Raw genomic sequence first — 16,098 nt, forward strand, 5'->3', positions numbered from 1 at the left:
ATCCCACACAGGCTGGGGGAAGAGGGAGCACAAACAGATGTCCATGGGGACCAAAACTGTGAAGATGTCCCTGCTGGGACTGAGAGCCCTGGTGAGGAACAGCCTGTTCTGAGAAGTGTCCTGATGAGTAACATCACTTGACTCTTTTGGCTGCATTTGGTATTTTGGGGCTGAGTGATGACTCAATGGATTGCCACCTTTCTGCCCTCTTGACAAAATTCCAGTGCTGACAAGGTTTTTGGAGATCCTCATGCACTTTAACAGACTCAGGGCTGGACCCTGTGTGTCTCTGGAGTAGCAGCCAGCGAGGACTGCAAGCAGGCAGGAGCACAATAAGGGAAATAAAATGTATGGGCATCAAACCAAAAGCCAAAATACTCCTTAAACATCCCCCTGAGAAGGCAATGGAAGGGAAAGTGTAATGTCTCCTTTTCCTGACCTTTCTTCACCACCTTACACCAAAGCCAGGCCAACACTGCAGACCGTGGTGGTGGCTTGTGCTGCAGCAGTGCTGAGGAGCCCCAGGACTGAAGTGCTCCATTTTCCTATTTTGCCAGTCATAATGGACACCCAGTGGTCTACCACATGGGAATGCAGGTTAAAACAGGAGAAAAGCAATCCAATTTGGCTCAAAAGTATCTTCAGAATTATTCAAATCATTAGGACTGGGGGAAAAAAACCCAAAGCACCTTCCAGTGGAAGCACCAATGCATGACTGCAATTACCTGAGAGGATCAGTTCCCCTTCCAACTTTGCAAATATCACCAGACCCTGAATGTTTCTCCTCTCTGCTATCCCCAAATGAGAACTAGCATTTGGAAATCAAGCCAAAATCTTTAGCATACACACAGAGGTAATGTGCACACAACTGAGCCAGATGCACATTATGCTATTCCTTATCAACAAGGAAAGAGATTCCTGCAGCAGTAATTAGAGATAATTAAAGCCACTCTACAAACTATGCTACTTCAGCAAGCTGAAAATTCCACAATGAGATGGATTTTTGAAAAGTTATGTAATCAAACCAAGCAATTTTTTTCCTGCCTAGCAAAGCCCTAAAACCTGAGATCAAAATATCAAGTAACAGAGGTGAACAAGAATCTCCTTTATACTTAATTCCGAAAATAAAGAAGTAAGCATTGAAACGTGGAAGTGGATCGTGTGTTATCTGCCAGAAAAACCAAATAGGCTCTGCTGTGGAGAGAAGTCTCCATCTTCTCAGTTCTGCTTCCAGATTTGAAATGTGGCTTGGCCTTTCTAAAATAAACTTTGTTCCTTGCTGTGCAGGAGGTGAAAGCATGCTGCTTCCAGTTGCTGACCTCTTGATGGGCAAATACTCTCCCATCTCCCCAGACAGCCACACATCTGCTCTAAGGCTGGCCAGACATCAGCCAGCTCCAACTGGAAGGCCAAAATAACTTTTAATCTAAAAACAAAGCAGAGACTGATATATCTATGGTGCTGAGCAGGGCTCCACAGCCCATGGACATGTTCATGTGCTCCCAGGCTGGGCTGGCTCATGAAAAGACCTCCAAGACCTTCCCCAGTCTGCAGAAGACACAGCTCTGGCTGAAAGGCAACAGGTACCAAGGGTTTAAATATGGCTTAAAGTCAAAGAACAACTCCCAAGTTGTGTGCCCAAGTTTCCTGCCATGAGACCACACAACTCTGTTCCAGATCTGGGATAACACATCTCTCCCTAGGATTGTGCAGATTCAGTCAGTGATAACTCACCATTTGCTGGGAAATTACAGCACAGATTTTCACATCCTGCAAATTGCTGCTGAATTCCAGCACTAACAGCAGCTGAGATTTTAGGCTAAACTCTTTTCCTCTCTCCTGCTGTGCAAATTTAAGATCAGCTTTACTTTTAAAATGTGTAGCTTAAAGTTAAAGAGCATAGTGTGCAAAATAATCCTAGAAAATCCATGTTCTTTAGGTGCTATAAATTATTTGTCTCAAAGATACTTATTTAAAAGGCTTGTAAATTAATAGCAGATTTTAGTATCTGTGTTTGAGTGACATTAAAGAGATACCCAGATGATGCGGACACCAAACCAAGAGGCCTGAAAATGTGATAATCAAAGCTTGGGAGATCCAATTCATTTTTACATTTGGTTCCATTTAATAAAGCTGAGTCTGAGTACAGTGGAAGGTACCTGCTCCTGATGCATAACTCCAGGTGAAGCACCTGCTGCAGTTCTTAAACTCTATCCCAATTTTCCTTGTACAGTTGATTTAAACATTCCCCTTTAAATTCAGCCCTGCTCTTGAAAGAGATTTAACTTCCTCTACAGTTTCCAAAATAAGATTCCCAGGAGGTATGAGTCTGTCCACTGGTTCCTGAAGCCCAGATCAACCAAACTTTTAGCAACACTGCTAGGGCAGGTGAGTGATCAGCCCAGAGACAGCCTGGGACACAGAAATAATGGCTACAAGAACCTTCCCAGGAGGCAGGAGGGCAGCCAAGAGCTTTTCCAGGGTGGAACAGGGAGGGAATGCTACGAGCAGGTCAGACAATGGACACAAAGGTTTCTGTTAAACGGTTCCATTAGCAATGTAAAACTAATCTCCAGAAAACTGAGCTGAGCTCATCACCTTTTCCACACCCTAATCCAGCTGCTTAGAGTGGGGATGTATCACTGACAAATCCCTTGGAATTTCTCTTAAAAAATGGAGCTGCAGTCTTTCATTCTCTATGGGCATTGACAGGGAGCATTTTCCTTTTATTTTGCTGAGATAGAAAATGTGCAAACCACATCTCATAATCTGCATGGGAGACTGGGAATGACTCTCTGAAAATTCAATGCAATACTGAAGAAAGACCCATTGCTTCTTCCAATTCATCTAAATGCCTGGTTGAACATGCCAGAAGTTCACATTCAGAGCCAAACTGTGCTAGTCTTTAACTAGCACTCCAAGGAGGAACATTGCTTATGGAACAGTTGATTTAAGTGGTAGTTTACTGAAGGCAGAAATAGGACTTTCATATTTTACCTGCACTTAAAAATCTAGTTTACACAGACCTCTTCAAAAATACATTATTATATGCTCTTTATAATAAAATTTACAGTATTTGTCTCATGTACCTTGACTCCATCCAGAACAGCTTTTATGACATCCTTGACTGTTGTCACCATCTCCTTGTCCTCTGAATTCACCCCCTCCAGCATCACCTGGTCAGACCAGCGGATGAGGTTGGCCAGGCTCTGGTACACTCGGCTGTAGCAGGATGAGATGGCAGAACTGCACAGCAGGAGAGGGAGCAGTTGAAAAAGAAGAACAAAAAAAAAAAAAAAAAATTTTGGAGATGTTCTAGAATGTTACGAGAGTGAGTTTCACACTGTGCGTTTCACTGCTTTGCTCTCTGACACTCAGAATTCGTGTTGAGCAGGTGACAAAGCTCAGGCTGCTCCTCCACTGCAGCTGCTCTCCCGTCCTCTAGCACCAAATGATGACAGTTTGAAGGTACAAACCACCAACAGCTCATCCCCAAGTATCAGAAGGAATTATCTAGGATGCAGATTAACACCGCAATGCTAAAAAAAATTCTTTCCATCTTAATTTACAGCTCCATCCTATGCCTAAATGTTAAAGATAAGCATTAAAGCTCTACATTTAAGTTGAAGCTATGTTATTTCAGTATTATCCTTCTTCCTTATTAGCTCTCCCCAAAACCACCTTGGACCACTGAGAGCTGACTCTATTAATTCCTTTACAAATCACTGCCTCGCTGTTTATAATGCCTGAAAACATGTAATTAAAATTACTTCTTTAGAGAAACTGAACTGAATGAATTTCAGGTTTGAAAGAGGAAGGGTGTTGCTTTGTTTTGTTTTTAATGAGAAACAGAATTTAATCTATTGTTCTGAAGGGAAAAAAAAAACTTTTGGAAGGATGACAACTTTAAATAAAAGTTAACTGTAACAACAGTGCTCCCAGGCATTTTCCTGGCCATTCTGAAAACACTGACTTCATTACTAAACAAGGTGTGTTAACAGCTCTGCCGATGGCAATGCTTCAGCAATTCTTTGTCACGTTAAATCAATTTCAAACTGCATCAAAACCATAAACAGATAAGAGAAGGTGTAATCTTGCAATCATTACTGATACAAGTTGTTCCAAATCCTCCCATTTCTCTCTGGTATCCATTCTACATTGGCTTAACTCCAGTAACTTCATTATCGGTGAGAAAAGAATCAAGCCCACGAGCTCCAATGAGTTTATTTAGGTGAATGAGCTCTGCAGGACTGGGGAAAGAACTACTGTCAAGTTTCAACCAGGGGATACAAACAATGGCAAGGACTTGATTGTTTGGGGTTTTTTTTTAAGGTTTGCTGCTTGCCATTTGTTCTCATTTGAAATAAAATTAGCTTGGTAGGAGATAGTTCCTAAGCAGGGCCCTCCCCATCTCTTTCTAAGGCTTTGATTTCTTTGCCATTAATCTTCAGTCTGCTTCCTTCTGAGGCAGTAATTGAAAGCCCATTTTGTGCAAGATTTAATTACTTTTTTCCTTGATGCAAATGCTTCCCTTAAAGTAAAAAGAAGTCCAGCAATATTTATAGGGATTTCTGTGTCACTGACACAAGTCTTGCTCACTTTTCTTGCCATCAGAGTCAGCCCTTTGTGTCCTGCCACTGAAGTACACAGGTAGGGAGAGCAGGACATGGCTTTTTGAGAAAGCCAGATCCCCATCTGGGTTTTTTGGGAGGCTAAGCAAGGCAGGGCATGGACATGGGATCTGTGCTTTAATGCACAGTGCTTCTAGAAAGAGAGATTTATCACTGTGTAGAGGATATTCCCATTTTAACAGATTTGCTCACTATGGGTCAACAGATCCAGCCTCAACTGGATCTTACCTGTCCCAGCCACAGGTGTGATACTCATCCATTTTCTCCTTCCTTTTGCCAGAGCAGCCCTGGCCTCAGCACTGGGGCCAAACACAACTGACCATCTCTATTTGCAAAGTATTTGGCACCCAGTGCTACCCCAACTACATTATAAACCTTCCCTGTGCCAGCACTGAAATAAGCATCTTGAAAGAAAAAAAAATTTGGAGATATTTAATGAGAAACAAACAGGAACAGCACAAAAACTGGCAGGACTTCAGGAACCAAACACCTGCATTTCTCTGTTTAGTTCTGTGCTTTTCTCTGTGTTAACTTTGCTCTTTCAGTATTATTCAACAATGTTTGTTTGTTTTCTGTTTCAAATCAATTGCTCCAGCACCCATGGGATGAACACCAACAATATCTCTGTGGCTTGGCAACACCACAAATTCTTACAAACTATGCTGAGCTTGGCTTTGCCAAATTTCTATTTCTTTCCTGGCTTCAAACCCACTGCCTAACTGGTAAAAACGTAATAGACATAATCTGTTAAAACATAAAACAATAATCTGTTGAGTGAGGCAGGAATGAACTTGGACTGGTTAATCTGCTGAAGTACATCTATTTACTTCTGTATCTGATCCAGCAAAATCCAAAAAAAGCAGTTAAGAGAGCAGGCTCAGACTTCTGTAATATCAGGGTGGATAAAATGAGCACAGAAAAGGATTACTCTGAAGATAAACTCCTTTTTCAGGTGAAGCTATTGATTTGTTAGCTTTTAGGATACCACCATGGACTGCAGAAACAGGAATAGCATCTGAAGAGAATCTCCCTCTAGAAAACAATTAATTTCCAAGTTTATGCTAAGAACCATCCCTTCCTCCACTCTGAAAGCAGCCTGATTTGCTTTATCTTTCCACAGCATGAGATTCTTTCACAGCAGGGAATCTGCTTTTAAATGATGTCTGAAAACCACCACATAATTAGTAAAAATAGCAGCCACTTCATCAGCTTCTCTTGTGATGTGGTTCCTCAGATAAAGCAGGAGCCTGTTGGTCTCTCATGGTCCCAAAACCCAAAAAGGAAACTCACCTTTGCTGGATGCGTGGGTCAGTTTGCACCAAGGGCAGGATGGCTTCCAGCACTTTACTTGCTGAGCCTGGCAGCATCTCCAACACTTTGTTATCAATTGCCATTTTGTCCACAATAGTCTTAAAGTAGCGCAAGGCACTGACAACTTCCTTCTCCTTTTCCTCTAGCCATGATACATTCTGAAGAGGAGGGAAGAAAAGGAGAGATATGTTAAAATTTCAGTACTTTTAAGGGTAGAGTTCCTTTAACAAACCCAAAGTTTGGTGACACTGAGGTGTGTTCCAGGAGGAGTGCAAAAACCCCCTTCTACCACAAACACCTTTAAATTGAATTACTACTCTTTCAAAGGAATCCGTAGTGCAAGATTAAACCCTCACTTTAACCTTCAGAATTACCTGCATTCCAAACTGAAGGCTGATCTTGATCAGTTTTGGGCTAAGATTAGCACCACTGATGACATCAAGGACTCTGCTTTGAAACCCATACCCTAAACTGGGCCAGTGAAAGAAAAAACATTTCACAGAATGGTTTGGTTGGAAGGGATCATAAAGCCCATCTCTACCCCCTGCCATGGGCAGGAACACCTTTCACCATCCCAGGCTGTCCAAGCCCCATCCAACCTGGCCTGGGACACTTCCAGGGATGGGGCAGCCAAAGTCGCTCTGGGTAACCTGTGCCAGGGCCCCACCACCCTCATCGGGAAGAATTTCCTATTATCTAACCTAAACCCTGCCCTCTGCCAATTGAAAGGCAACACCCCTTGTGCAATTACTACACGTCCTTGTAAAATACATGAAAACACCCAAATAAACTCCACTCTGATTAGCCTCTAACCTGAATCATTTTGTGATGCTGTTGGAACAAGAGAACTCACACAATTTCCACGAGGGCCAACTGTAAAAGCTAAGTTTTGGCACTGGTGAATGAATGTTGCAGAAGGGAACAATTCACTGGAATAAAGCTGAGTTGTGGTCACTAATTTCTGTGCCATCACAAACACAAGAGGAGGAAATTCAGAAGTGATACATGATACCTAAATGGCATTTTGGACTGTGATAGTTCTTAAAAGTTTACAACAGGATGCCTGGAGGACTTTTAAGGCCACAAGTAGTTTCTAAATGAGATTTAAATTAACTACTGAACACTGCTAGAAAAGGAGCAGAGAGCTTAGCAGAGACAGATTTCATCCATTATCTCCTCAGTAAATTCAGCTTCAGGAATTAATGACCTATGGGCATTGTGTGCTCCCCATATTCTTGTCAGCTGTTAAACTGTTGCTTTTCTGCAAAATCAGACCAGCAGCCCAAAAGGTTTTAGGAAGAACAATTTATAGACAGCACTGGTTAGTAATTTGGGGCCAGTTGCATAAAAGGGTTAGAATCCCAAGTTCCATCTAGCTCCAACTTCAGAAGTCTAAGTCCCAATCCAAGAATTGCAAACCACCCTGTCATTTTCCATCTCATCTGGGCAGTGCCCAAAATCTGCTGCTGCTTCCCCTTTGGACAACATTTCTTGCCAGGAACCTCAAGTCCTGATCTACAGCCCACAGTGCCCTGAACTCCCTTGCTGAGGAGCATCCTGGCAACTCACTGGGATAAAAAATGACATTTCCCATTTTGTAGGGATGTGTCCTCACCACTGCAGAGTTTATTCCAGGATACAGAATCTTAAAAACATTTAGGTCAGAGATAACCTCCAGGATCATTGAGTTCAGCCATTAATCTATGGAGAACCTCGGCCTCTTCCAAGGTTTTGCACTTCATATGAAATGTCACACAATTTAGGGATCAGAGAGTCTGGTCTGTGAATTCCCTGGGTAAGCAGGACCATGGTCCAGCAGTCAAAGCTCTCCAACAGTAGTCAAAAAATGCAGACTGCAGTTCCTGCTCCCATGGCTGTTTATGGGTTTCATTCAACAACTGTTTCCTGTAGAAAGGCTTGTGACTTAATAGCTTAAACACTCTCCTGGTGTGCTGGTGTGCAGAAGGGATGGGCCTGACAGAGTTCAGGGCTGAGAATGACAACTGGAAACACAAATCCTTCTGCTGAGCACACCAAGGGATGTGAATCCAGCCACCGGACACTGGCGGGGACACAACACTTGTTTTGGGTGGGTTTTGTTTTGTTTTTTTGTTTGTTTGTTTGTTTTTATTTTGTTTGGTTTTTTTCCCCCTGCTAGTCCTTTGGGTGACATTCCCCAGGAGCACTTTGTAATGAATCCTCTCCCAAGGCCCAAAGGCATCATTTGTAGGTGTGCACAGAACCATGGAATGGTTTGGGTTGGAAGGGACCTTAAATCTCATCTCACTTTTATCCCCTTGCCACAACTTCCACCAGACCAGACTGCCCCAAGCCCTGTCCAACCTGCATTGGAACACTTCCAGGGATGGGGCAACCACCCATATCTCTTTTAGGCATTAAATGGGAAAAAGTTACAACTCAGGCAAAACAACATCTCTCCACTCCCTGCCTGACACATATAGATATTTTTGGATGATTTCTGAAATTTTCCCTTAATAATCAAATTGCAAATGCATCATGTATGAGACACAGCTGAAAGGGTCACAGTGAGCTGTACAGAATACACCCAATTACAAAAGCTGGAATCATCCTCTTTTTCCTTACATTTTGGCAGTGTAAAACCTATCATAAGTCTGTATATAACACTGAAGGACAGTCCTGGTCCTACAACAGGGTAAGAATCACAGATAGGGTTCAGGGGACAAAAGAAGGTTGTGAAAAGAACACCCCCAATGTTGCCCCCTTCCAGACATAAAGGGAAACAGGAGATGATGATGTTTGCATGAGCTGAGCATATCCTTCAGCTTATACATTGTGATTTTACATTAATTTTTAGTATTGCTATTTCTGCTCTACGGTGATTATCTACTTCAAGAGCACAAAAATAGCATCTTAAATAGTTAAGAGGGAGGGAGAAAAGGATGATATTTGGTTTATCAAGTGAGCCTTCTGACAGAAGATCTCCCATTTGTCAACTGATGTCTGTTCCAGTGAGAAAACCTGGCGACAATCCAGGCACATCCTCTTCCCACTCCCTCCACTAAAGCAAATGAGCTGACTACATCCAACTAATTGATTAGTTGGGCAGTAGCTATTAAAATAGGTAAGGAATGAGCCAGAAATCAACAATATTTCTCAGTATAAAAATGAATGCAGATTAAATAATCATGTACAGTAATAAAAAAAATGTCAAGTGTTTTGTTTTCCAATTTAAAAATTCCCAATCTGTACAAAAAAATATTTTAATGTCCAGCATGGCTTATTAGTAAATCCTCTTGCACTGTTTTTAGGGGAAAAATAGAACAGCAGAGACTTCATCTATTATTAACATGCATTTGCTATAGACCACATTTTGAAAAAGGCTCTTCATTTTCTAATGTATTTAATGTGGTCACACATCAATTTAAAAGTAGGCCACTAAATTATCTCAAGATACCATCCTGAAACATCATTGGAATTAAAAGCCTTCAAGGAGTACTCTCACTGTTGCTTTGTGTTTTTTTAATATTTATTTCTAAATAGTACTCAGCAGTGAAAGGTGTTTGGCTCCCTAGAAAGCATTTCCACAGCCTCCTGGGAAAAAAAAAAAAAAACTGTCATCATCTTCTACCTGATGGAGCAGAATAGGGTGAGGAAGGCTGCAGAGACTTTTCTGGGTGTTAAGCAAGTCACACAGCCTAAGAAAACTTTATCTTGCTGGCTGCTCTCAGTAACTCCACAACAACTCTCAACAGAGATAATCTGAAAAATTCTGCATGTCTGGCGCTGCACACTGGATGAGACTTTGAACAGCTGAGAATGATGTTTAATTATCCAAAACAACCTCAACTGTTCTTAACTTCTGGCTTCCATTTGTACTTGAAAACTGACTGCAACACTGTTGTCACAGAGAAAAGTCTCCAGCTCCATAATCAGGTCACAACGGGAGAGGAGATAACACAGATCAGTTTGTGACCTCATTTCTTAGAGGACCTGGAGTACATTTGGTGTGAGGAACATGGTGCTGGATCAGCAGCTGCTCCAACACTTCTGTGTGACTCTCCCTGCTGGTGTCATCAGAGATTGAGCACATCTTTGGACCAGCTTCAAGGATGTGCTGGCCTGGGTCTGGGGTTTTTGAAAGGATCACACCCCAAAACCAGGCAGTTTTTTGGAAGCTGTAAGCATAACCCACAGGGTGTGCGTGTGGGGAGGATGTGTCAGGCCATACACCATGTTCCATAATGAGATATTTAAATGCTTATGGAAGGAGGTCTCATCATGCTCTCCAAAGGGAAGCACACATCTTGATTTAATACTACACAGTGCTGTTTATAGGCAACCATAAAGTGGCCCTGAGGATCCCTGAGCTGCAGAATTATGCAGAGGACAAATTCACACATCAGATTATGATAAACTGAGTACCAGGAAGCAAGAAACCATCAGGATAACAGAACATGGCCTTTGCTTACTTTGTTCACTGACTTCTCTGGTGTTTTCACTGTCAGGTCAGCTTGCTTTCCTTTCTTTGAGGGTGTTCTCTTTATTTTGGGTGAATGAAACTTGCCCTTCAACTTCATTGTGAACGAGGAGAGATGGGAACGCTCAGAATCTAGAAAAACACAGAAAAGCATTACTGGATTAAGGCAAATATGTTGAAACCAGGGATGTTACAGCATTATCTGTCTGGAAGACACTTGCACCATGTAAATTTATTAAGTGGAAGATAATAACGAATAAGCTACTGCTCTATATTATGTTTCAAACCACAACACCACCATAATTTCCTGCTTTCCTCAACCACAGTATCACCAGCATTTCCTGCTTTCCCTTGGAGGCAGGAACACTGCAAAGCAGAGGCAGGGACAGTGGGACTGCTACTGCTCTGTGCCTTGGAGGGAAGAGGAAAAACACCTCTCTTCAAAGCACTTCTCCGCAGAAGGTCCTGAAGTACTTTACAAAGGAGGCAATCATCGTGCCTCTTTGGCAGATGAGCAACTGAGTCAAGGGGATGAAGTGACTCCTTCACAGCCCTTGGCTGCAGGTCAGTGCCACAATCCCAGGTCATGCCCTTGCCAGGATGTTGATCTCTACCCACTCTGCAGCACCAATTTTGAATGTGGCCCCACGGATAATCTGAACAAAAATGCCAGCCCTTGTCATCTGCAATGGATTTCATTTCCAGTGTACCAGAAAAAAACAGAGGAACCCCTTTGATACCAGCGCATCCTTCAAGAAACTGAACTGCAGAAGTGCTCAGCCCTTTCAAAAATTGTATTTTCATTGTTTTTTGAATACCTAAAAGAAGAAGTCTCAAAGGTTTGCAATCATGCCGTACGCAGACATACTGCTGAAATACATTTTTATCTGTTTAACCATGAAGCTAAATAAAACTAAGCTGTCTTGTAGAGAGCAATTTAGAGAGTATTTTGAGCAAAGAGCACTTTAATAAATTAAGGTCTGAGTTGCTCTCTAGTGACCCAGATAATTCAGCAGAAGTTCCCCAACTTGTCTCTAATTACATTATCAAGGAAAGTACACAGTTTTGCCGTATGTTTCATTTTTCTTTTAGGTTCTTTGAGCATTAAGTGCACTGGCTGTAATGAGTCCAGAGGACAGCCCCATGCATGCAGCACTGCAGCACCTCATTAAGCATGCAGACTGCAAACAGCAAATGCTGCTGAGTCAAATCTAGCACCCAGCAGCTAAACACCACAGAGCAGTGCTGCTCCTCATACTCAAAACCACCAACCACAGCTCAAGGAAAGAACCTGTCTCCCTTTAAACCTGGTTTCCTGGCAGCAGCTCTGACCTCTGTGAGCACACCCACCAGCACTCAGGTTAGGTATGTCCCCCAGACCAAGATTTTGCAGGCATCCTACAAATGGAAGCTACATGAGCACCGATCCTAATCTGGGCTGGCTGCAGACCTGTTCTCCACTTACAGGAGTAAATGTTTTCCCAGGTTTTCTTTGTATCCTAAAGTCCTGCTTAGTGCTCTGAGGAGGGAGGCACTAAAAACCTTGGCCACTGCAGATAAATCCAGGCGTATCAGTTGGCCTCTGAAGAATCACTTACAGCAGCTGGCACCCCAACTTAGCAACAATTTACGTCAGTGCTTTACATCCACAAGAGGATCTCCAAACCTTTAAAACCTCTCGTCTCCACAGGGTGCTGAAGGTCACCACTGAAGAGAGTTCCTGGCTGCTGTGATAACACTCTTGAGCTCCTCCCCAGAAAATAATTTGCATTTATTCCATACACCATATGAGAATTTCCATATTTGCACACACATGCACGCTTGCCATGAAAAGTCATGGCTCTGAATTAATTTTTTGAGAACTGGCAAACAATTACAATAATTAATCTACAGGGAAGTAATGGTGACAGCAACAAATTATGTCTGGCTCCTCCATGGGCTGCAGTGAGATCCAAACTGCAGGTCTCAGTAAGAAAACACTCAGTGCCTACAAAACCCTTGGTCACCTATGGTGATAATTTTGCATTGTAGAGACAAGATATTTGGAAGGGAGAAAGATTTTAAAAGATTAACATTTTCTTTCCTCCCTGCCACTAGACATCTCTACCCAGCTTCATGTGGCAAGCATGTGAATGGCTGAACCAATGTGTCTGCATGGTCAGGAACCTCCAAAAGGAGCTGCCATCAGAGAAAGTTCCTTTTCTGCTGACAGCAGATCCTCTTCACCACCACCACCAGCCAACCACTACCCCTTTGTTCTTTTTATCCTTTGGTCACAACAAATAATTTGTGTGGCACAGTCTGAGGGGAGATAGACACACACAGCAAGGACAGAAGCAAGTGGCTGGAGCAGAATAGGAACTGCTTAAAATAGTACTGGTGAAGTAAACCAGCTGACATTTGCAAAAATAATAAACGTTACTGTTTGAACAGCCCTGCTAAGTCCTGCTTTGAAGATCACAAATTAATGCAGCTTTTTACTGCCATGGCTTTCTGTCTACACCAAGCACTTTCCAGCTCTCATCTGCTCACAAGTTTCTGATGCATTTGCAGTTAAACAAATGAGTCACAAACCAATATTCTCTCACACTCAATTACACTTAGCACTTAAAATAGCGCTTTTCTTGTTCCAAGCACATTACAAACACATCGTTCTCATCCTTAAACAGTCAGGCCTTAACCTCACTCTGCAGATGGGAAGCAGGCACAGAGGTGAAGCAACTTGTCTAAACAGAGCAGAGGGTGAGTCAGTGACTCTGGTACAGCATCTCCATCACTCTGCCGGCCCTTGGCCTCTCCCCCTGTTCATGGATCGAGCTGTGGAGCTCCTGTGATTGTGTTCAGTGAATGCCAACAGAATTATTCGGCACACTGGGCTTTACAGTTTGCAAGCTGATACATCATTCAAGCATTATAAACAGAATTTGCTTTGTAATGAATCTGGATGAAGTGGTATAAAAGAGAAGTGACACTTGAGCAGGAAGGGATTCCAGCTCACAGGTGTAAGGGACCTAAGCTTTTACAGACAAAGCCTGAAACTCTCCTCCAAAGAGCACAGCTGAGCAAAACATCCTAGACTGGTTACCACAGCACTGCTTTGAAAAAGTTATTTTTTTAATACTATATCCTAATTGAAATATCTTACGTGTCCTGTGTGTCTGTCCAGTTAAAAAGTTCAAACAGCAGAGAATGCCTTTACAGATTAAATAATTTGATAACATACAGAAAACAGAGCCATGGCAATGCTCAAACCACTTCTGTCCCTCTGCTCCTTCCTGCCTATCTACAGTAACCAAACCCCTTAATGCAGCATTGAGATTGTTCTTAGCTTGGGAGCTTGCCCACTGGAAATTATTCTATCATATTACCCTCACTTCTTGTTGATGAATAGCCAGCAGTGTTTAGCTGGAGTCTCAGCAGTGGCTTTCTCCTCTCTGGTGTGCAGGAGGAGGGTACCCCACACTTACTTCTATGAAGAGTCAAAATATTTGTGAGATGAATGGGAAAAGTCAGGGTAATAAACTCAATGAAGTGATTTCAACTGGAAGGGGGAAAGAAAAAAGTTGTATCAAAGTATTTCTGTCTCAAAGGAACCCCTGACTTTCCATCCCCTCATATTTCACCTGTCTGGATGCTCTCTGCTGCTGCGCACAACTGGAAAAAAAAGCCCTTCAAAATGTCTTTATTAGAGATCTGAGTTTTTTGATTTCTGACTGGGAGCTTCACAACATCACTCGTTTCATAGCTAATTCCATCCCCTGTCAGAGAGGCTCCCACTCCGCCGTACTTGAACGTGCTCCAGCTGTTGAGTCATGGCCCTGCTCAGCTCCCAGGCTCGTGTCTGGGGTCTGACCACACACACACCACCAGGAGCTCACCTGACAGGCCTGATCCAACCAGCCCTGCTGCCAGCTGTGCCCAGAGGGGTCTGCAGTATCCCCCCAGCCCCCGGACCAGGCACACCTTGGCTAAGGAGACCACGGCCAACTCAGAGCCACCCGATTCCCCACCACGCCCCAAACTCCAGCAACTGGTGCTGCTGCTGCCAGTTTGCCAACAGAAAGCTAAATGTGGTGAGGAAAGAACTGCAGGTTTCAGGTTAAAAGGGAAGGCAGATAAATCAGCTTATGTGCTTGTGGGAAAAGAAACTAAGGATGCTTAGGAGAAAGCCTGCAAGTCAAAGCCCAACATCCACCTCTGCCATAGTCAAATGGTTACTCTCCACTTGAGTTCAAATAAAGGCCAGAATAAGTCAAAACACACACAAGCTGGTGAATTCCACCAAGCTAAGCCAGTAGCAAATTATCTGCTTTAATGTCAAAGTGAAAGTTCAGCCTTTTACAGAGCTCAGTCATAACAGAATTTCCATCTGCTGGGTGCCACTCGCCAGCCTCGTGTAACCAGCACATGGGAACCTTCAGAAATGGGAAATAATGCCCTGCCTGCTTCTGCACCTCCTGGTCCTGTTTTTGTCACTACTGTTCCATGGCAGGGAGGCTCCAACAGCTGGGACAAGCTGCTCAACCTGTCTAGTGCTTGGATCATATAAAACTAATTGAATATAGACTTATTTAAAACCCCACAAACTTTAGATTACAGTACCTTTTCTTTCCTTCACCTGAAAAACTAAACCCTCCATCTTCTCTCTATGTGTGTTTGGACACCAAAACCCTGCAGCTTTAGAGGGGACACAACCTTAAAAAAGGGGTTATAGTTAATTTTCCAGCTTGTCCTGACTCTTGCACCTTGTTAGAAAGAACGAAGTGGAATCTAAAAATCTTATTCCACAAATGGTTCCTTTTTCAAAGGCCATTTAGGTCTCTGCTGGATGCACATATTTAAAAACTATCAGATTAAAAATATCAGCGGACATCTCTCCCTATGTCATAATGAAGCTATTGTGCACATTTTTAATCAACTGCTCCTGCCACTTTTGCCACGAGTCCTTTGAAGGCAACAGTGACTTATGTAATGAGTTACACAACAATGCCCATTAAAATGGCATTTGTTCCCTTGGGCTCAGCTCCATCATTTGAGAAGACAAAAGGCAAGTTGCAAGGCTTCAGCTAAACCCTAGCTGACAGGGACTTTAGGGGTTCTGAAGCAAAAGGCAAAAATAACGAGCCAGAGTTCAAAATGACCTTTCTGCTGAGGATGTCTGTGCTGTGATGCAGCACCCAGCGAGAGGCTCTGGGGCTTACTGCAGAAGCAATTCTGCTCTCAGAAACACAGGAAAACAGGTGACTCAGGATGGGCAGACAGGCAGATGCGAGCTTACCACAATAATCACAAAACATTCTGCAAAGCAAACATCTTCCTAGATTGTATAGGAATATTACTAGAATTCCCAACAGCTTCCTTCCACCCTTAGGGCAAGGGCTGTATCTGTTACATACCTGTAAGCTCACAGATCAGGGGGGCTGTGCCCTGGCTATAGCTTTTGGGCTCTCTTGTAATGCAAATATTAAAATCAGTGACTGACAGAAAATCCAAGCCTTTGAGCTTTGCAGGAAACAGCAGAGCTCCTCTGCAGGAGAACTGGCACAGGAGGCACAGTGTGATGCTCACCAGTGAGCTGTGGGCAAGAGAAAACAACTGCAGGGGCACTTGTAAAAATAAATTTTAATAATCCTGTCTTGTGACAAAATGTTTAAGCCTGCCAAAGTGTCTATGAAGGTGGAGAGAAAGCACAAGGTT

The 16,098-nt window shown here is 42.9% G+C and overlaps 1 protein-coding gene across 10 annotated transcripts in view; it reads right to left on the reverse strand.

Annotated features, from left to right (window-relative positions):
- The window catches only part of RAPGEF1 (Rap guanine nucleotide exchange factor 1), an 84,785-nt gene that overhangs the window by 42,314 nt on the left and 26,373 nt on the right, over positions 1–16,098 (reverse strand). For all 10 annotated transcript variants that reach the window (XM_085594177.1, XM_077787891.2, XM_077787890.2 and 7 more), the window contains 3 exons: positions 10,394–10,533; positions 5,922–6,100; positions 3,090–3,246 (listed from right to left, as the gene is read on the reverse strand). In XM_085594177.1, coding sequence (XP_085450303.1) covers positions 3,090–3,246; positions 5,922–6,100; positions 10,394–10,533 — 476 coding nt within the window. The remainder of the gene's footprint in view (positions 1–3,089; positions 3,247–5,921; positions 6,101–10,393; positions 10,534–16,098) is intronic.

This window comes from Lonchura striata, chromosome 17 (assembly GCF_050655825.1).
Source record: "Lonchura striata isolate lonStrDom1 chromosome 17, ASM5065582v1, whole genome shotgun sequence".
Taxonomy (NCBI): Eukaryota; Metazoa; Chordata; class Aves; order Passeriformes; family Estrildidae; genus Lonchura; species Lonchura striata.